Here is a 22934-nt window from a genome sequence, read left to right on the forward strand (position 1 = left end):
GCCCTCCTCATATTCATCACCGTTGCCATCCTCATCGGCTGCATTATTAACGGAAGGAGCTGCTAGATTTGAATTGACTTTATGAATGAGTTTATTTTGAATGGCTGGCTCGAGAAAATGCAACGGTATTGGTATGGGACTTGAAATGGCCACTGGTGTGGCTGGGGAGGAGGAGGAGGAGATGCTGGCGTGCGGATGACCATAGAGTAAATATGTGTCTTTTGTGTTGCTACTCTCGTCTGCCTCTCGGCTGGGCACCGACGAGGCAGCATGTGACTTTAAAGCAACTCCGGTTGTATTAATTAAATGTAAATGAGTGCTAGCCGTTATTGTTTTTGTTGCTGTCGTTGTTGCTGCATTCGCGTCAGACGCATTTCCTGTCAATGGCAAGTGTGCTGGGTCAGCTTGTGCCGCAGTTGCTGGTGACATTTTTTTATTAGAAACGTTGGCCAATGAGGATTTGGTGTGATTTAAAATCGCCAACTTATTAACGGTGGCCTGGGTTGATGCCACTTCTCTATTGAATTGTGTCTGAACTGGTGTTGAGTTTGTTGATGGCGCATTGGCAGCTGCAGCATTCCTATCATTCGCCGAGGGAGTTGCTGTTGCATTTTTTAATTTCGTTGCAGTTATTGTCTCATTATTTTCCTGCTCCACTAAATTCCCCAGCTGGTAATCACTGCTGGCATCAAAATCGTCAACATCGCCATCATCCTCATCGTCATTGTCATCGTCATCGCCATCGTCATTGTCATTATTTTGCGTTTCATCGTCCCAACTGGGCATTGGTGGCGGTGTGATGCGCGGCGCTGCCGTTGAGGTCAACATGAACTCATCCAAAATCTCGCAATTTTTACCCAAATATCCTTGTTTGCATTCGCAGCGATAGCTGCCATCATTCTTGGTGAATGATATGCAACGTCCGCCATTCGCGCACGTATCCGGATGTTCATCGCAGTACGTCAGCTCTGTGAATGTGTTTAAAAGTATGAAAAATATATGAAAATAAAAAGTAGATATTTTCATGTTTTCGCCAGTGTGTAGAGTAAATTATAGTTGCTGCTTTAACACTTCTACGTCTACTCACGTTCATCGCACAGCATCCCACCCCAGCCTGGTTTACAATTACATTCCCACGGCCGTTCACAATCGCCATTCACACAACCTGGATAGGGGAAGCATTGGTCACAATTCGCGCCCGTCCAACCGACTCTGCAGCTGCAAAACAAAAATAAAAGAAACAACAAGCAGCGTACATATAAATGCTGGCAATGAGAGCGGTGATATAACAGCAATTCAATAAGTTTTGTTTTTGAAGCCATTTTCAACACAGCAAACTCACCGACATTCTCCGGGTTTGGCACAGTAGCCACGCTGTTTGTGACAGCCCGTTGCACAAATAGCTAAACAAGTGTAATGAAAACAATCAAAAAACAATGAAATGAACAAAAACAATAACAGCAAGAAACGAACAAGCTCACATACACACGCCCATAAACATACTCAACCGCTTACATATACACGCCCAGCCAGCAGAGAAACGTAAGCTTTGTCGACAGTGTTGTCTCGCAAAATTTTCCGTACCCGGAAAGGAATAGGAAACTACTAAAACTTTCGTTCGTTTACTCATTAAATAACGCTCAAAAAACAATGCCGATTTCGTATACGGAAACGAACGAAAAACGATTTAAAATTTCGTTCGTCCGAAAACCGATCTAAAAACATCGTGCTATATAAGAGCGATAATTTTTTTAAATTTGTTTAATGAACATTTAAATTTATGTATGTCATAAAAATTTTTGTAATTAAATTTTATATTAGTCGATTTTATGGTCATTACAAATGGTATGTGTAAAATTCCAGACATATAGCTGGAAAATAGGCGATATTTTTGACGAAGATATATTTCAGGTGCGCGATTTGGTGAAAATTAAAAATCGCTTTGAGCAATCCCTAAACGATCACCGATTTCTCTAAAATTTCCACTAACTGGGTTTTTCTTAATTTTTTCAAATATTTGGACGCATCGCTCATAAATTTCGGAAAACCGCTTTTTTAAATCAGTCTAGTGTGCAAACGAATCTAAAAAAAATGGAAGCATGTAAAATATCTGTCGCAGCTATTTTGTAATTTTTGAAATTTTATGATTTTTTTAATTTTAATAATTTTAGATACATATGTATGTATGTATTTCGAAATGTTGAAATTAATGGTGTTCGCGCAGCATGAATTTAGGCGCAATTTCCTCGACCTCTTCCGACACCAACTGGGCAAACACAACAGCATTTAGCGCTCGTTTCCGTAAGTTCATCAAATCTGGCCGATATGATTTCCTGGACTTAGTGGAAACAAATTAAGACTTCAAGTAAATAAAACCCAAAAACAGAACCAAAGCTTTTCATCCATACAAAAATTACATCATAAGAACATCGATTGACAACTTATGCTATGTAAGTATGTATTTTAAAAGCAATTGAAATGAAATAGATAATCGTAGAAGTCCTATTGCCACTACCACTACTATCGCAGATGTCAGTGAGAAGGTTCGATGGTTATTTTACTAAATGCTATAAATAGGCAATTTTACTGGAGGCAAGTGGCCCTTGACTACAAGTGTCACTGAAGATAGCGGCGTTTCTGCTCGAAAGAAGCTATTTCGTAGTGGACTCGCTACGTTTTCTAAGCGTAAGAAGATATTACGGTTGTTAGCCAAACTAAGATACCAAGTTTATATATCGTCACTAGACACGAACAAAAGCGGCAACTGATATTAGATTGGTCAGATCAGATTCGATTATTGTTTAGAGAAGGGGGCAGAGCATATAGCTACAAGTCTTCTTTGATCTGGGCCTACTAAGTTCTTCACTGTAAAAGATAATATGCTTAGCTTATCCCTCTTGACACTACCTGTACTGGTAAGAGGAAATCACTTCCAGGTGTCACCAGTACTTCAATACTCTACCAACAGAGGAGCCTTTAACAATGCATTGAATAACTGTTTTTTTATCCTTGTTGATATTTCATGGACGAGGTTTTTAGCCTATCAGTTAACTCCTGTATTTATCTAGTAATATTGAGACTTCCCTGCATCAAATTAAATTGTCAAGTGGCTATATTTGTTGGTCGTCCCGCTTTCTCTACATTTTGCCTCAGATATACAATGTATTTTAATGGCATACAACTCAGCTAAAAAGGCGTCTATTTGGGTAAAAGGTCTTGCAGTTGGGTGTGAAATTTTGCGGAAGATATAAGCCCAATAAGCTAATAATACCCATCCAACTTGAGAATTTAAATTTTATGCCCCACTTCTTCCCTGCCAATTCCATATAGAAGCAATGGTTTTTTGAATAAGACCGCTTGCCATCCCCTATTTTTGACTTCTTCAGTCGAGGTTTTACATTGTCCCTCTTCTGGCGAAATTAAAGATAATAGTCTCCTTGGAGCCGATATTGAAATTATTTTGACGAATATATTCAGCGATTTCTATAGGAGGCTAGTGGTGGTGCCTTCGAATCCACCTCTGATTAGGATCAAAATTGGAAAACCGAAGCCCTTTTCACTAAAAAGAGAGAGCAGTTCGTTTACTGCGATGGATGCTCCATAATACAGGGTGGATATCTTTTCTTCGTGGAACCTCAATCTTTCCTGCCCTAGACATTTGGTCATTTTGGACATTTGATCTTTCAAGGAAGATTTTAGGCACGGAAAGGTTGTAAGATTGTTGCATCGGTATGCTTTTCGCTGGCCGGATGAATTCCTACTAATTCGAAGATGCTTCTGCCCATTACTTCTTGCTATAGCAGCAGTAGGGATTTTGGCGCATATTCTGCCCTGAATTTAGTTAGCAGTATTAGAAAAGCAGGTGTGGAGGTCCCTTCTGGAGATGAGCTGTGAGGATAAAATCTGCTTCAGGGTGCTTGAATCAATTTTAAATAGGAGCAATGTATGACAAATAAAAAATTTCAAAACAACACGACAAAGTTTAGTTGTAACCGATCAGCTTGGCGAAATTTGCGTACTTTTTAAAACTTTCACTAAAAAAAGAGCTTGGAGATACTTTCCGAAATATCTGTATATAAATATCGTTAAATTTTTATATTGTCTACCAAAAAAAGGGTGCATTCAAAAACTATTGATTTCAGGCTAAAGCCTAGAAACTAAAATTTTGTGCTTAACATAAAATCGCAAGCACACACTGAATTTCGAGCCATTCGTACGCTTGAATATATGTATGTGCAAGTATACAAGTGCGTGCGTTACAACAAAATATTTCCTTTTTTGAATTTACGGAATTTTTCAATTAATTCCCACTTAAGCCACACACACTCTCACCGCACACCCTCTACTACATACATACATACATATGCGTGTAGTATTTATGTATAGTCACCTGTTTGGCACAGTAGCCCTGTATAGCCGGGCAAGCAATTGCATTCGAGTGGCTTTTGACATGTACCATGTTGACAGCCGGGCAGTACGGCACAGTCACTGCAATTGCGCCCAGCCCAACCTAGGCGACAACGACACTCACCAGGGGCCTCACAATAGCCGCGTGTATTGTGGCAGCCCGAACGGCAGGTTGCTAAAAACAAAGCAAAGTTAAAAATGAAATTGATTTTGGAACACGCAAGTGGCTATACTTTTTTGCCTATTGATAGGTGTATGTGCATGTATGTATGAAATGTATGTATATGTGAATGAAAAATATGGTTAAGGCCTACGAAATTTTGCTTAAATATGAAATATCTTCTTAACGTATACTCGTATACGTATGTACGCACACACGTACATATATTCAGATTCACTTACGTTCGGTACAAAATAGCCCATCCCAGCCTGGCTTGCAGATACATTCGAACGGTTTATTGCAATAGCCATGTTGGCAGCCCGGCAGTGGTATGCAACGTTCACAGAAATCGCCTGTGTAACCGATGCGACAGCGACACTCGTCCGGACGTTGGCAGTAGCCTGTCAGAAGAATAAATCATTTAGTTTGTGTTTGCAAATATTCCGACAAGTGCATAGGTATTTTTTTTTTTTGTGATCAGCTTAAAGAAGTCTGCTGTTGAATTTGCTTTTATTAATTGGTCTGGGCATAGCAGCCAAATGTGTTGTCATTTATGAGTGTAGGTAACAATGAAAAGTGTTAAAATCGATAAAAATGATGCAGGCAAAGCTTTGAAAATGAATTATCTATTTACAATTGAATAGCTTTTGGGGTGTGTGAAAAGTTTGTGATCAGCACTGATAGTGATATTTTATGGAAATAAATAAAGTTCTCAGTTATTTTTTTAATTTTGCATTCATATAAATTTTTGCTTTATATTTAATGCCAGCTTAGTTAAATCACTGTAACTTATGTGGATACAAGAAGAAAAATTGGTTGAATGACAGAGCGTATGAGTGACTTTAATTTGTCGAATGAGAGATCCTTATCGAATTTTCTTGAATCCAAGACATTAATATATATTATTATCTGTATCCATGCCCTTATATAATTTATTATTTCTTGATTTAATTTCCTAAACTATTGATTTTGTCTTACCATTCATTGGATCGCATCCTTTGCGACACAGCGGCACTTGACACAGGTCGCCTTGCCAGCCGGGCAGACATTTGACATTACCCTTTTCATCGCAAATGTAATGTAAATTAATTTTCTCTCTTTGAGATTTTTGACAAGCCTGAAAATAATAAGAAATATTGCAGTGTAGTATAAATAGTTAATAATTTGCTTATGTAGCAATTGGAATGTAATTAGGAATAACAATTGCATCATAAAATAAATTTAATTGCTCTGAGTATTTGATACACATACATATGCATGTATGTTTGTGTGTTAGGATTGCTTTGGACGGTTTTCCATGAAATTTTGCAAACACCTTATGACCTGGATTGAAAAATAGGCTACTTTTTTTTTAAAGGTGTCAACTGTTAAATTAAATAAATAAGTTTAATGAAATATTACAACACAGTTGTCAAACGAAAACAAAAGTTGAAGAGAGCTTTGGAAAATGTCTACGTGCTAGCCTAGCGATCCGAAGGTTGCAGGTTTAAATCCAGAATTTTGTTTGGAAAACAATTTTTTATTATCTTATTTGTTTTCCACTTTTTGCACTCAAATTATCCAATTTATTCTCAATTTTAATAAATAATATTATTTATAAAAATTAAAATTTTTATTTTTCGTTGCCTTTAGTTAGAAAGCTTTGCTCCTAAGAAGAAAATACTTAACAGCTTTTTATTTAGTTTTTATACTTAATCATCATGTATTTCAGAAAAAACTTAAATGTATTTCAGAAAACCTCAAATGTATTTCAGAAGAGGCCAAACATATTTCAGAAAAGCTCAAATGTATTTCAGAAAAGGCCAAATGTATTTCAGAAAAAGCCAAATGAAATTCAGAAAAACACAATTGTATTTCAGAAAAGTTCAAATGATTTTCAAAAAAACGCAAATGTATTTCCTAAAAGGGCAAATTTATTTCAGAAAAGCATAACTGTATTCTAAAAATATTTTTGTGAAATGCATTTGTGCTTTTCTGAAATACATTTGCCCTTTTCGGAAATACATTCGCATGTTTCTGAAAATCATTTGAATTTTCCTGAAATACAATTGTGTTTTTCTGAATTTCATTTGGCTTTTTCTAAAATAAATTTGGCCATTTCTGAAATACATTTGAGCTTTTCTGAAAGTCATTTGGCCTTTTCTGAAATACATTTGAGCTTTTCTGAAATACATTTGCGTTTTTCCTAAATACTGTTGGAAAAGGTGTAGACATTTTTCTAAAAAAAAAAACGAAATTTTGATGAAACTTTTTCGAATTTTCCTAATTTTTTAACACGCAAAGTCTGAAATTCGGACTTATATAGTTTTTCTAAAATAACTAGCTTAAATTTCATAAAAATAATAAATATTAAATAACTGCTACTGTAAGTTAGCTTGGTGCAGAAAATCACTAGTTTTTATTGCATTCAATATGGAACGGCCGTATATTAAAAGTGAAAAAGTGGAAGTATTTTTAATTTATTTTTTAGCGAAGTAAATTGAAATATCTGGGCCTAAGTTCATATATAAAATAGCTGACTAAAACTCACCCTTTGTTTCCATTCCGGCATATCCGAGTTAGCATATCTCAAATCGTAGTTACGTTTATGGTATGAAATAGCTGGCAGTAATGTTGGTGCCAGCGTAAAGTAGGCCAAATAAATAAGCCAATTGCAAGACATATTTTTGTGTTGTTATTTAGCTTCTTGTTTACATGTAATCTTAGTAATTATGCAATCGAAAGATACTCAATTAAACTTTGCCAAACACGTTTTTAATTGTTTTGTGTTTTTTTTTTTTTGTCATATAAAACGCTCATCAAAGAAATTGCACTTTCTTTTGGCACAGATCCAATAGTGAAGCCGGTGAATGCAAAAAAGTAAAAGTATATAAATATGGGCGCTAGTAAAAAATAAACAAAATAAAATATGAAAGCCAAGCAAACGCGTGATATTAAAAAAAGCGTACATAGTTTGTTGTCAGTGCATTTATTTGGCACACGTGAATAAATGTGTATGCCTGTACATTAGATCGTACCAGACACAAAAAGTTCGCCGCAGGCCACTGAGTCTGAAATATTTTTGCATGGCGATTTCAAAAAAAAAGTTATATATATTTTCTTTAATATTTTTTTTTTTTAATTATTCGTCATAACTTCAGCATGTAAAGTAAGATTTAGAAATGTTTTTGTCTCGAGAAGAAAATTGTTTGTTTCAATGTTCATTGACCCCTAGTAACCCGTTCTAGTACTTACCCAGCAGATCTCAGTTACTACCACCCTAATGTCAAGTAAATTAAAGCTATGGAAGTATTTAGATTATTCCAGTCGAACTATAAAAAAAAAAAAAATTATTGTCGAATGTAGGTGGCACCAAAAAATGTAAAAAGGCGACTATTAGGTTGGGCAAAAAAAATTTGTTTCGAAATTGCCTTGCAAAAATACTTAGGACACAAAATTTTTTTGTTTGCTGGTAAGCTGGTACGGTCTAATGTACACAAGTGCGCACAAATAAACAACATGGAAAGTGAGAAAAAACGCGTCGCGAAGCATGTTAAATTATCGTTTAGCGCGCTGTGGCTATTGAAGCCAATGCGTCTGCGCGCATACTGTCCAAGTATGCATGTATGCATGTGTACAACAACAAGAAGTGTAAGAATAAGAAAAAAATAAAAAATAAACTAAAAAATTAAACAAAATAAATTAAAATAAAAACACTTTCGACGTGCAGTAAATGGGTGTTGGGAGAAATTTCGATGACAAATCGCGATTGACGAGTGGTAGTTGTTTTTTTTTTTTAGCGAGTAAACGACTTTGACGCGCATGAAAGTGGAAATTCAATTAAGATCAAAATTTTTGTATAAAAAATCCAGATATGGAAAATTTTTTTAATTCGTATGACTTCACAGCATTTTTAAAACATTTGGAATTAATATGCATATATTGTTTTTTGCAAAATATGCCTCTCGTCACTGCTACTTCTATATGTTTGTTGAAAGTGGGTCACATTAATTTTAATAGCACATCAAATTTTTATGACTGGAGTCGGTGGCAGTACATAAATAGTTCATGCCACTTTAAGTACAAGTAGTTACACACAGTTAGTAATGATACAAAAAAAAATAATCATAGCCACAACTCACTAACAAATTTAACTTATGTATGTAAAAAATAGAATTTCAGTTTGTTATACAATTTTTTTTTTTTAATTCTTAAAAATTGCACTGCTTCTAGTAGTACCTAGCAAATCATTCTGCACTTTTTTGCATAAATTTTCACCGATTTTATCTCTTCTTTTCTCCTTTTTAATACAAACAACTTACTTCAACGTTCGCCCAACGACTGCGCGCGCAGCTCTGATCAAACTAATTTCTTTTTCACCACTCAACTGCAATTCAAGTCCATGGCCAAGTGAAGTATGGCTTGAGTGCTTTTCAGTTTCACTTCTTTATTGTTTTGCAGAAACGTGTTTTGTAGTTGAATTTGAGCGTGAGTGAGAGTAGTTGAGAGTTGGCTTCGGTGATAAGTTGATTCTGAAGTGTGTCAACCGGTCGGTGTTAATCAGCTGTTTCAGTTGCCGCAAGTTCTTTTTAACGCATTTCAAGTTTGCTATTTAAACTGCGCTCTCCGGTCATTAAACATTCAGCAGTGTAATGTATACACTGGAAGAAAATTATAGGCTAAGCAGCAGATGAAATTGTGTTGGTGTACAACTGCGGAGGCTTGATTATAGATAAGGTACTCAATTGATGTTATAAAAGTAAGCAAAATGGAAAATTATAAAAGAAATATTTGAATATGAAATTTATGCTATGTGTTTGGCCTGTAATTGTGTTGTGAGTATTGCATTGTGATTCAAATGGAGGAACAGGGTCGGCAATTTAAAGAGCGCCACTTAATATACGCTTTCAAGCTGTAGAAGGGAAGGTGTCAACGGAAATAAAATAAAGAAAAATCAATCACAAACAAGCACATAGGTGCATCTCTGATGAAAAGGGCAACATTTTCCCTTTAAAATACAAGCTGTATCAGAAAAAAAGAGTAGAGAAATCGAACACGAAACGCCTATCACTTCAAAAGCTCAAAAAGATGGAAGAAAACTGGTTAGTGACTACTTTAAATATAAGAAAATGCGGCATTCCAACCGTCTCTTTCTAGTGAAAAATCAACACTATGTAAATAGTCCATCATATTCAGTGATTTTTGCACTTTTCTGACAGAAACTTTTCTGATAGAAAGAAAGAAGGAAGCACACACTCAATGCACCTTTATATAAATGCCCAAGATGAATTCATTCTAAGTGTTTACATTGCTAATCTTAACAAGACATCGTACATGATAGGCGTGTTGATGTACAGACAGAGTATGTGACGAGAGCCGGACAAAAAGTCTGAAACTTTTGGTTCCAGTATAATTGAGGAGTGTACAATTAAAAGATGACATTTCCACGAAAATTTTTTCGCAGGACGAGCAAAAAAAAGAGAAAAAACATACACATAAACGTAAAATGCATGTGAAATATCATGAATTTCCGTAAATTCTCTAGATAAAGGCCTGATTCCATTTAGAGCCTTGCTAGATTTCCATAACTGAAAACCCCTTCTACAGATAATCTATTCGAGCACTTAATAGATTTTCTCAACAACGTTATCACCCAATAGAATTTGGACAAGCCCTAGCAAGCAAAAATTGAACAGAGATAATCACTTCTGGCGCTGAACAGATTCTCGTAGGCCCTCAACTAGCACTCTCACGCAATATGTAGGACAGTATCTGTTTGGGACAGCCTTAACTTAAATAACTTTATAAGCCTAGAGCCTGGACTGGCTCCGGAACAATAGCTTCCCTTTGAGATAATCACTTTTGGTGGTGGGAAGATTTCTTTAACTGAGATCATTTTTGGCAGTGCCAGAACTGGCCGTATCTTACAAAATCCAACCTACATTTTGTATCAGGGACTGTATGGGAATTTCGATTAGTAATTCGAGATTTAATAAGATGGAAGCTAAGCTATCCAGAATCACTGATCGTGATTGTTAATACTTTTCGTTGTGCATTAAGTAGTTTTTCAAATGTACATAGCTCATTTTGTCGATAATAAATGCATTCGATTACACAAAATCCAGAAATAAGATTTCACTGAGCCTAAAGGAACAACTGGTACGATGAGGAATGTCTTGAAGGTTCAGAGGAAAAAAGTGCCGTATACAGGGCCATGCGCAAATCGGGCGCCACGAACTATGCTTATAGGACCCATATAGGGAGTCGAAGAGGGAGAGAGAAAAATTTTGCCGAAATACGGGTGTGTGCAGAGCTTGAAATGCTAGCCGACAGAAAAAAAAGCCGAAAATTTTATCAGGTAAGGTTCCAAAAACGGAGGCGAACTCCTGTAAGAATAATCATGGTGACCGAAATTATGGAGCGAACAAATTTCCACCATATTGAACGGCAGCAGCACTGGAACAAGAAAGGTGATAGCGCCAACTACTGCGGGATCAGCCTTCTAAGCATAGCTTACAAGGTCTTATCGAGTGTATTGTGTGAAATGCTGTAGCCCATTTTTTAACGAACTGATTGGCCTTACCAGTGTAGCATAAGACGTGGCAAATCTACCGAAGACCATGTATTCACAATATGCTAAATCTTTGAAAATACTAGCGAGAAAAACATCGACACTCGCCATCTATTTGTCGACTTCAAAGCCGCTTTCGATAGCACTAAAAGGAGTTGCCTATATGCCTTTTCGGAACTTGGTATTCCCGCGAAACTGAAACTGCTAAAATGAAAAAACATCTCCGAGTCATTTGCTCCCAAATGAGACTTCAAGCAGGGTGACTCTCTTTCGTGTTATTTCTTTAATCTGATGTTGGAGAAGATAATAAGAGCTCGGGAACAATTCAATACAGGAGCATGCAATTTCTGGCGTATGCTGATGACAGCGAAGTCTGTTCTGTCTTTTCCAAGTTGGATAATGAAATAAAGCGAATGGGTCTGGTTATAAACGAGGACAAGACGAATTATTTATCTCCTGTCAGCAAAAATGTTTAATTTGTTGCAAGCCATTATGCCATAAGCATGTGTGTAAAATTTTTCTTAAATGTAAAATGAGCTTTAAATACAAAAGTATGTTTATTTTAAATACCTCTTTCATATAAATTGCGTCACTTTAAAACTTGTCAGATTTGTTCTTTTCTTAAATGCATTACGCACATAATATGGATTTTTTCATTTGTACATTCTTACATAAGTATGTATGCATGTATTTCAATCTTCTTAAATCTTTGCTGTCAACATATTGTAAAGATAAGCGTAGCTAAGAGCTTGTTTTATAACTCTTACACAAATTGTAACTCATCCCTGCAAAAAATTGTGCGACTAATCTCTAAAGAGAGTATTCCGAGATTACTCTCAATCGGGTACAATTGGGCATTAATTAGTCCCAACTAGTCTCATACGGGTACTAATGGAGGTCAATTAGTCTCGACTCATCCCTTGTGGGTATAATTGGAGATCAATTAGTCCCCAACTCATCTCTAACGGGTACTATTAACGATTTAATGATATGTACGCTCTTAGTCAATGAAATTTCATGTGCGGCATTGGCACACAGAGAGAGTATTCGCCTAACAAAGCTGAGCACACCGGTTCGAATCTCAGCTGGCGGAAATTTTTATTTTTATTTTTTAAAAGTGACTAGTCGCTTTTTATAGCCTTTCGGGTATAAATGTGAACAATTAGTCTCTTCATAGGACATGCCCGAACAAAAGCGAACAGTTCATTCCATATAAAGAGATCAAAAGTGGTATTAGTCGCATGCTCCTTTGCGATTGCTCCCGGAGTCATCCCGGATTAGTCCCATTTTTTGCAGGGATGTATGTATGTAAATCTAAGCTCCTATGCTGTCATATCACATACATAGATATGTATGTAGAAATGCTCACACGTACGCATGTGCCTATGCGTATGCTTATGAAAGTCCTTCATTTACATAAAAGGACAACTTAAGACTTCATCATAAAATACTAAATTTTTCTTTCTACATTTTTAACTGCGCCTTCAAATCGCTTTTACGTACGCAATTTTTGCTTCTTTTCATTTACATGTGCATATTTCGTCGAGCCTTTTCATTTGCATAGTTTTTCCAAATGCTTGAGTTGTGATTTTGCCGATTCGTTTGGAAATTGAATTTTTCCCATCTCTCAATTGAGCCATATTTGCGAATACAAAGTGGAATTATGGAATTCAATGCAAAATCATATGTATGTACAAATTGAAGCAGCGCTGCAGATAAATTTATCTCTCTTCGGAATCCATTAAATAAACTTTTGTGGAAATAAATTTGTGTTACTTTCGATACTTAACCATATGCTGAGCTACGGCTCGTCCTACCACAATTGGCTCAATAAAATGTGAAACTATTCTCGCATAAATTTGCACCAGCACCAGCACCAGCATCAGCTACTTGTGTTTGCCACAACGATTATTTGAAAACCACCACAAATATGCGGTCAGACGTCTTGAACTTGTGCGGGTAAGCAATTGTGTCCCTGCTCTGCCGGTATTATTAGATATGTGAGACATTCGTTTTTAAGTCGGATGCATTTCGAAAAAAATAATGTAATATCTGCGATTCGATTAAATTTTTTTATGCGTTCCATACATGAAATAAGGTAACACCTATTCGAGGAATTTTTTTTTCTTCGGAGATATGATTTGTCAAATTTCGAATTTTTTGGTGATTCTGACCATTCATGTACTTTTTAAAATCGTTATATTCATCGTAGAGACTTCGTCTTAACCTCGTTTTAAAGCTAAAGAAACGGGCTAAACATTTCTATATATAAGATGATCATGATAGCTAACTTAGCTATTAACAGTTGCACTTTTTGAAGTTGATTTTTCTATAAAAAAATGTTTAAAAAAATTGGCGTTTTTCAAGAACAATTTTTAAAATATGTTTTTTTTTTTTATGACGAGAGGTTAATTTTGTGAGAGTCAAACATTTTTTGTATGTAATTTGCTTTCGAAAACTTGTGATTAGATATATTTATTTAGCAAGGAGTTAAAAATTGGCGTTTTGCAAAAATTCAGATAGAATACTTATGAAGAAATAATATTTGTATGGCAAGAATTTTCTTTAAGGTTAAAAACCCTAGAAGTGGGCGTGGCAATTGTAGGACTAAAGTTTGCAAAACGCAGATTTTATTACGGATTTCGGCAAAATATCCATTTGTTAACAGCATTGGTTTCGCAACTTTTGTAAATCAAAGAATTTTCTAAAAATGGGCGTGGCAAATTTAGTACCAAAGTTCAAATACTTAGATTTTATTATGGATTTCGGCAGAATATCTTTATTGCGGAACAAATGTTATTAAAGAAGGGATATTCTACGTAAATCTGCAATAGAATCAGCGTTTTTTCTAACTTTAGTGCTACAACGGCGTGAAGATGAAATTTCTACGATGAGCGTAACCGCAAATATAATGATTTGAAGAACTGCGTGATTAGTCAGAATCACGAAAAAATCCAAACAGATCCCCGTAGAAAAAAAGGAAAAAAATCCTCGAATACATGTTAGCTTATTTCATGTATAGAATCCATAAAAAAATTTGAAGCCAATCGAAATTGTGGCACCAAATTTGGTGTGCGATACGAAAAAGAATGCCTCATGTAAATTTGTACAAGTGAATATTGGGTGATTCAACTGTGATGTAGATCTTCGACAGCAATAATTTGTGATATATTAATGTTTTGCGAAATTGATCGTTCTGCAAGAACTACTCCATATAGGGTACTGAAAATCGTTGAATTAGATGGCATGGACCTGAACTATATGTTGTTTTTATAGGACGGTGCCACTTGCCACAAATTCCTTGACACGATGGCCCTAATGCGAACGAAGTTCCCAGTACTTATTATCTCACGAAACCACCATGTCAAAGCGCAACCGAAACCTTGCGATTTAACACCACTGAACTTCTTTTTCTGGGCCTACGTGAGAAGTAGGTTATGGGGTATATGTCAATAAGCCCGAAATGATTCCAGAACTAAAGAACGAAATCAGAAGCACGATAAATTATATACAGCTCGAACTATGCCAAAAAGTCATGGAAAATTTGTAAATGAACATCCTGTGTTGTCAAATGAGCCGTGGTGGATATTTAACGAATAATGTGTTTATTACATACTAAATGCCACAGACTAAAAAACATGTTGAAAAACAAGTAATTTTTAAACAAAAAACAAAACCGACTTCAATTCTCATATACAAATTTAAGAGTACCGTTAATTTCTTAATGACCAAATGATCGGATCTAAATCAAATTAGTGGTGGTCCAAAGTTAGGCGGTAACATACATTAAAAAAAATATTCCGACGAATTTATAACCTTCTCCTTTTTTTGAAGTCGGTTAAAAAGAAATAATTTCGACAAATTTTGTTGTGTTTTATTTATAAAAGAAAATCAGCGGCCTTAGTGAATCACCATGTTCATATTTGTGTACTTGTGTACCCTCTCAAATCCAATTATGATCTCTATTGTAACACTTTGCAACACTACGAAAATTTTGGGCATAAATTACACACATGTTGCATGCAAGAGCACAGAGAGTTCATTGGGTCGCATTGGGCATCCAGCCACACTCAAAATTTCCATATTGCCCACCACACCTATTTACGTACCCACATACAAATGTACTCGTATGCATAAACTTATGTGCGCATGCCTGTATATGGTATATTTATTAGTAAGCTCATGTGTCCTCTCATCACCCACAGGGGGGTGGTGTCAATGAAATACTGTAGCACCGGCTTTAGTTGTAATACTTTGAATGTAGTAATTGTTGTTAGATGACAAAAGCGGACGTCGCCCATCTGCTCATGTCTCTTCCACGCAACACACATGCATGCTCACTCATACATATGTATGTATGTACACTCATCCACATTGCATAGTTTAGTAATACTATTTTACATGTTACTTGATTACGTAAAATATTTGTTGCAACTACTCGTAGCGTCGATTTAATGTTTTTGGCCAGCTCGCTGTGACAAGACCGCAACACTGCACACAGATTATCCAAATTTATTTGCCCAACAGGTGGCGAGAGGTCCTTGTACGGTTGTACTAGGAATAGCAGCTACATATGTGGCACTTTTGCCATGTATAACAATTATTCTAATTTTTAGGATTAATAGTATATGCTAAGTTATTGCATTGTTATTGTGTTGAATTGCGAAATATTTGAAAATATTGCATGCATTCGGAACAATGTTACTGCATAAAATATTGGCTATATTTGGAGTTTTCTGGGCCGACATGTTGTACATAAATATATACATATTTGTATACTACAATATTTACAGTTGTGATGTTCACTTTACAAATTTAGTTGCCCCTCGCTTATTGGGCTTATTGTGAATAATAGTATATGTTTGAAATTTGTGTTACCTAAATTATAACTAAAATTGTATATAAATGCGCTAATAATAATACAAACAGAAATTACGAAAAGCTTCATTCATAATTCGGTGGCCATTCATACATTTGTATGTATGTATTTCCCGAGTAAAAATATTACTTTTCAAATGCCGTAACATTTTTCGTTATACTTAAATATCTTCATATTCTGGAAAGGGAGCCTTACCGAAGGCGGAATATTGAAGAAAGTAACCAGCAGCCATATACAAGTTCTCGGAGTTTCTCCGGATAGTTATTTATGGTAAAATACACAAAATATTTCCTGACCTGGCGGGAGTCTAGGCTGGAGTACCAAAATGTTGGTGACTACAACTACGAATAAGGAACTTACCGCGAAAAGTGAGTAAGAAAACGTAAGGACCTAGATCCTATTTAGCTCCATTTGAACCTTAAGCGATGGATCTAGTTAAGCCAAAGAACAGGCTCAGTTATGGTATACATTCTTTCAGCTGAATTAAGAGATATACATGACGCAAGCTGCTCTTTGGCTCAGGAATTCTTCTATTGGTAGGATGTTAGATCACCGAGTACGTTGACAACCAGGCTGTGATTAAATTGATATGGTGAAATAATGTAAAGAGATACTCAAAAACAACAAAGTGGCTGGAGCTGACGTTCTGCCAGCTGAGCTTTTCAAGTGCCCGACGACTGGAATTTAAATAAGCTCTGCTCAATCTACAATAAAAGCGAAACTGCCGTATGCTCCAACTACTGTGGGATCAGCCTTCCAAGGAGTGGCTATAATGTCTTATAGAGTGTATTGCGTGAAGGACTTAAGCTCAATGTCAATAAACTGTTTTGGCCTTAAGGCTTGTTAATCCACCATGGACCAGGTATTCGCCATACGACTAATCTTGGAAAAGACCAGCGAGGCTCGGATCGACATACACCATATTTTTTTTGTCAAATCCATGCTCGCGCTTCGGTTATAGCACTAAACAAGAAGAAGATGAAGAAATCTTTAGATATTACATCGTGCGAGAGTCAATTTCAAGCACAAACAGAAAATCAATATATTCGCGAAACAAATTTTTTAGGTTTTCTCTTTGACGCATAGTGTTTCGACTATATGGAGGCAGATGGAAAAGAGTCGTGGTGACAGTTGATTTAAAAAACCGGTTGGGATTAGAGAGGGAAAAGTAAAAGTCATAAATACAAAATTACAAATCATTATCTCACCTCTCCCCTCCGCGAACGATGCATTAAAAAAAAAAATAAAATAAATACAGGAATCGGCACGACACCGTCTGATAAGTTTAGTTGCCTTTAGCGCTGAACACATTAAAGCAAGTGTTTATTTTTTCCACTGTAATCAATTCCTTTAGTATCATGGAATATTCAGGTGAAGGTATTTATCATGTATTTTGTATTTTCCAATTTTTTGTTACCAAAAATTTACTTGGAAATGTAGATGCATGTCATTGGACTTTTTCGCGCCACTTTGCAACTTTTTTAACTTTTCGACTTTTAGCTTTTTTTTGGCACAATTTCGCGAAAAGAATCTTTCTAGCAATGAAAAAGGTACACCAAACATTGTGAGAAAAGAGAATTTTTACATCAATCAATTTTTAAGTATAGTCCATGCTTTGCTGATAGTGGAAAGCAAAAAACAAAAATTAACCAAAATACCGTTACATTTATTGATTGGGGGAAAATTATTTGCGAGTTTTAAACGTTATAGTGATTCAATCTTACCCATATTTTATATTTAGTGTTTTCTAATAAAAGAGAGAGTACAAACTAAATTTCATCGAAATCGAATGAAATTTGATTTTTACGCCCACAAGTGCTGAGGGCGTGGCAATTATCCCATCAACACCAAATTTCATAATTGCTTATTCCTAAGTAAAAGTAGAGCACATGTCAAGTTTCAGCAAAATCGGTGCAGGTTAACTATTATTTTCGACTTGGCTCATATAGTCGAAACCAGCGCTGGTAAATTTCCGTTACGATTAGTAAGTAATCATTAATTGTTTTTTAATTTTAATGATTATTTTAATTTTCTTACATAACACAGCAATTAATAATTAATTATAATTACAAATAATCAAAATTTTAGAAATAATGAAAATTAATCAAATTATATTTTTAATTATTTGAGTATTTTTAATCTTTTCATTAACACTTTTAGAAAGAATTTTCTAGAGCAATAATTGGAGCAGATCAGCACGATTTCAACGTATTTTTAGCTGAGATGCGGAGTTTTTGAACGACCGAATTCTGAGATAGGGCCTTTTCAACTGGCTGCCGAGGTAGGTCTTTGGTGACAAATTTTAATATCTCGAGAACGAGAACAGCAAGCGAAAAAAATTCAATATAATCTTAAGGCTTTTGAGATAGAGAATACCGGAAAAATAGTTTCGTTTGATAACAAAAAACTCCTTACCTTTAAATTTTTTCCATTTTTGGCCTGAAAATTGTGCATTTGTTTTTTTTTGTCATTACAGGGAAAAAAATTAAAATATTCACTTTTGAACGACATTTTGAAGGTCAAAGTAATTTTTTATTCAATGTGACCTTCAAAAGTAAAATTATCGATTTTTTATATCTTTTTGGCCAAAAAAGGATGTACCTAATGAGCTCTTAAAAAAAATTGATTTCAATGCGTTATTCGGTTCCTGCGACCATGGAAATGGACTCCTTCAACAGCAAAAATATGTGTTTAAAACTCTTTGAAAAGTTCACTGCATACAGCTTTCGGGTCAAAATAGGAAGAAATTTAACTCAAATCTCTATAAAATCTTTTACTTAATTTCAGAGATAAACTCATCCATTCAGGAAATGCGCAAAGTTTCTACTTAACGCTTAAGGAAACTAACGCATAACTAACTATTTGTGAGCAAATCTAAAAAGCTGCAAGCAAAAACCATTGTCACGTACTATTGCCATACTCGACAGCTGAACTTTATGAAAAAAAAAAATAATATAAAAATTGAGTTGAATGCTGATAAATATGAACTGTTGCTATGACTGGCAGCTAAAGAGGAAAGTTTTCTTAGCAGCTACTGATTGTCTTATTTAGTACAAATAACATAGAAAAAATCAATGTTACTTACTCACTAAGCACTTGGCACGCTTGCCACTTAAAACAAAGCAAATCTCTGCGTCGAAAGTAAAACGGTAAACTAAATCATAAAAATATGAGAAATGCGAGTATATATGAAAACAAAAATAAGAGTCAAATTGAATATGCAACTCTATGCAACTGCTTGGCTCCGACACTCACCCAAGGCGAAACTTTTTAACAGCAAACTAACTTATCAAACAAATATTTGCAGAATTTTTGGCGTTTTGGCGTATGTGCATACATACAAGTCAATATGCCAGCGTTTGTGCAAAAATGCATAGGGTACACGCACGTTGGTTCGGTACTAAAATATGCACTTGCAAGTAGAAGGATAGAAGATATCTACATATTCGTATATCGTAGCGCTAAGGACGCAATTGTATACACATACATACATACTTATTCAAACTTATGCGGTTGCGACATGTAGCTGCAACTTCATTATAAAGTAAACAGGCAAGTTTACTAAAATAATAAAAAAATTGGGGAAAAAACTGAAATGTCATGTAAGATAGTTGAGAACTAACAAGAAGTAAATATGGTGACTTTGCGCTTATTTTGGTCGAGCTTGACGGGCGTTCTGAGTAGCGCAAATACGCTACTTGGACTTTAGTTAAATTCTGAACAGATTCTTTGACGCTTGCAAATTCTCTTAACGGTGTTTAGGGTGAAGCAGATCTTTGACAGCAATTATTTTTATACCCGAGCGCACTTGTGCACAAGGGTATTATAACTTTGTTCACATAACGGTAAAACGAGTCGAGATAGATATAGACAAATGATCAGAATCAAAAGAGACATCGATTAAGCGGTGACTGTCTGTCCGTCCGCCTGTGCACACGATAACTCGAGTAAAAAAATGAGATATCTTAACGAAACTTGGTACGTGCACTTGTTTCGGGCGGTATTGAAAATGGGCGAAATCGGACTGTAACCACGCCCACTTCCCATATAACGGTAATTTTTAGAAATACGATATTTGCAATAATATTTAGACTAAAAAAAAAGAATATTATACATTTTTGGAAAATGGGCGCAGCCACGCCCACTTATGGTTACATGTGTAAATCTTGGTAACCGCTGCACCAGTTTCTTCCAAACTTTGCACGATTGTTGGCCTTGGCACAGCATACCAAATGGCCGAAAATTTAAAAAGAAAAACGCAACGATTAGTTTCCGAACAAAAAATAAAACTAATAAAATAATCGTTACGTTTTGAGCAAAAAATAAAACTCCAAACCAAAAATACACAAAAAACAAAAAAATAATAATTTGGAAACAAAAAATAAACAAAATTTAGCAGATTCGTACGAACGTACGGTATTTGAAAAAAATAAATTGCTGAATACCCTTGAAAATATAGGTCTAAAGAGAGTTCAATAGGAGTCAAATAAAAAGCCAATAAGGCTCACAGAAAAACCTAAAATAAGAGTCCCAAAGCAGCCGTTAATGAGGCCAATAAGAGTATGAAATGATACATATATTTATGAGCCCAAAAATTTTCTTAAAAAGAGTCAAAAATGAGCCGTATATGAGGCCAAAGAGAGTCCAATTTGACTCATGTTCAGGCTCACTTGATGTATGAATTTAAGCTAATATAAGTCGACCTTCGGAGAAAGGGAAACACCTTCATTTTGGATTCTTAAATGAGCTCATTATGGAGCGTAAAGGCTCCAAAATAGGACTCCTTAAATACTCATTTATGACTCCAAATGTTTTTTGGGTTTATAATGTTTAATTTTTTTAAGGAACTAGACATCCAATTTTAAATTCCATATATCCTACTAAATACGGTTCTATTGTCATAAATTACCCATAATAATGTAATAATAGTCGATAGCCTACGTTGCTCGTGCTTTTACTTTATTTATTGTAAATTTTTTTATAATAAATAAATAATAATAATAATAATTTTTTGGGTTATGCGTTCAAATTTTTGCTGGATATTCCCTTGTGATTGTAACATTTAAATTGGTTTTCAATTGGTACGCGTTGATGTTGGCATGCTATGGCGGCCATGTCGCTTTAGCGGTGTCTGTCAAATCCGCACATTCCAAATAAGCAGCACGTCCTTTATTACAAAGCTGAAAGTTCGTTAGTGCAATCAGTCAGTAAGACTAAAAATAATTTCGTGTCAAATTCAATAAATTATTAGTAGTATAAAATATTAGTAGTAACACAAGTTAATTCACGTAGTATTCGTACATTTGTAGCAGTAACATGTACCTAGATCTTCTTTAATTTTTGTTTTGTTGAATATACTGCTGAGGTACCCAGTGCATTTTTTTTATTACCACCTCGCACCAATGAACGCATCCTCTAAATAAGCTTTAGTATCTAACTTAAATTTCCAAGAGTATTTTTTTTTTTGTTTTCTCTTAATTACTACATTTCCATCAAATCACTCATTTCCACTGTTGTTGTTGTAGCAGCATACAAATTCCCCAAAAATTTTTTGGGGAGTGTTGCTGGAGTGACAGTCCTTGGCCAGATATAAATCTGGGTCGTTCCGGTTACGTAGACCCGACTGTCGTGGGAACGACTCATTTCCACTCTCTAACCTTTGTTTTCCATTTTTCACTTGCGGCCACATTTCTTACACCCTCCCATTGGCATAAAACTGACGAAAACAATGTTCAGAGTCTCGGGTTCAGTGGTGAACTAAGCAATGCAGACGGTTATATGAACTTTTTGCTCTTGGCATCACCTGCCGTTCAAACATTTGCTATTGACTGATGGTTCCAAATATTGCAATGCCGATCGATAGTTTATACTATTTTTGCCGGTGCAACATGTATGTACATTAGACTGCATCACTCCCCTTATAAAATAAAATCGGTACTGTTTTTCCATTGGAATTATAAAATCTAAAATATATTTTAAGACTTGTACGAAAATATTTCGGAAAAGTATTTAGATTTACGTGAGCTGGACCGATTTGAAAATACCTCCAAAAAGCGATTTTTTTATGAATAAAAATAGTTTTTAAAACTTCAGATAAGAAAACAGTTTAAGATTAAAAAATATGCATAGAAAGATTTAAAAAAATTGTTCAATCTTTGAGAAAAGTTCAAAAACAACACCAAAAATCTCATTATTAAGATTCCGTTGAAATTTTTAAAAATATTTTTATGCAGATTTTTTAATAAACTTAAACTGTGTTGTTGTCTGTGGCGATTTTTTTTTTCGAAAAATCCTTTAAAAAACTATTTTTACTAATAAAAAATTCCATTTCTGGAGGTATTTTTAAATCGGTCCAGCTCACGTTAATCTTAATATTTTTCCGAAGTATTTTGCAATCCCAACGGAAAAACTGCAACTTTTTTTGGTGATGCAGTCTAATGTATCTTCCTGTACTATATGGTATATGTATGTTTGTGTGTATATAGCCTTTACATACTTATTTATTTGTTTACTATGTGGTGAAGTGGTGGATACGACAGGTGTCTGCCGCCAATTTTGCAGCAGGGAAAGATAAATAGTTTAGAAAGTAAGTTTTTATATACTCTATTTAGCGTAAGCCCCGAAGTAAGTTACACTATCTCCGGACTTCTGCAAAACTGGAATACTTTGAGACCATCAGTTGTTGTGTTTGTAAACGTCCTTGGATATTTTTACTTACCCTGATTATGATAATTAAGTCGATGGATTGTCGCTTTGTTCTGGAGCATGGAAGGAATAATTATTTTCAAATTTAGACAGCTATTTGGCTAATCTATATAAATACACTTTGGGCCAATTCCAGATGTAAATTTATGTGGCACTTAAGTTTAATTTTGGTTTGTTATTTAATTGCCATTTAGCTTTCGTTGGGCTTCGGATGAACTTCATTTAAATATGCC

General features: G+C 35.2%; 1 protein-coding gene across 1 annotated transcript; it reads right to left on the bottom strand.

Annotated features, from left to right (window-relative positions):
* Positions 1-3: 3 nt before the first annotated feature.
* On the bottom strand, positions 4-7229 carry LOC108372568 (teneurin-3-like; the record flags this gene model as incomplete). The annotated part of the gene is made up of 7 exons (XM_017628294.1): positions 7098-7229; positions 5546-5684; positions 4810-4968; positions 4391-4582; positions 1343-1403; positions 1088-1218; positions 4-968 (listed from the first exon to the last, which is right to left on the bottom strand). Coding segments are annotated over exons 1-7 (1779 nt in total), but the record flags the coding sequence as incomplete, so codon positions are not given.
* Positions 7230-22934: the final 15705 nt, after the last annotated feature.

The sequence above is a fragment of the Rhagoletis zephyria genome, unplaced genomic scaffold (assembly GCF_001687245.7).
Source record: "Rhagoletis zephyria isolate East Lansing unplaced genomic scaffold, Rhagoletis_zephyria_1.1 Rzeph_scaffold_05876, whole genome shotgun sequence".
Taxonomy (NCBI): domain Eukaryota; kingdom Metazoa; phylum Arthropoda; class Insecta; order Diptera; family Tephritidae; genus Rhagoletis; species Rhagoletis zephyria.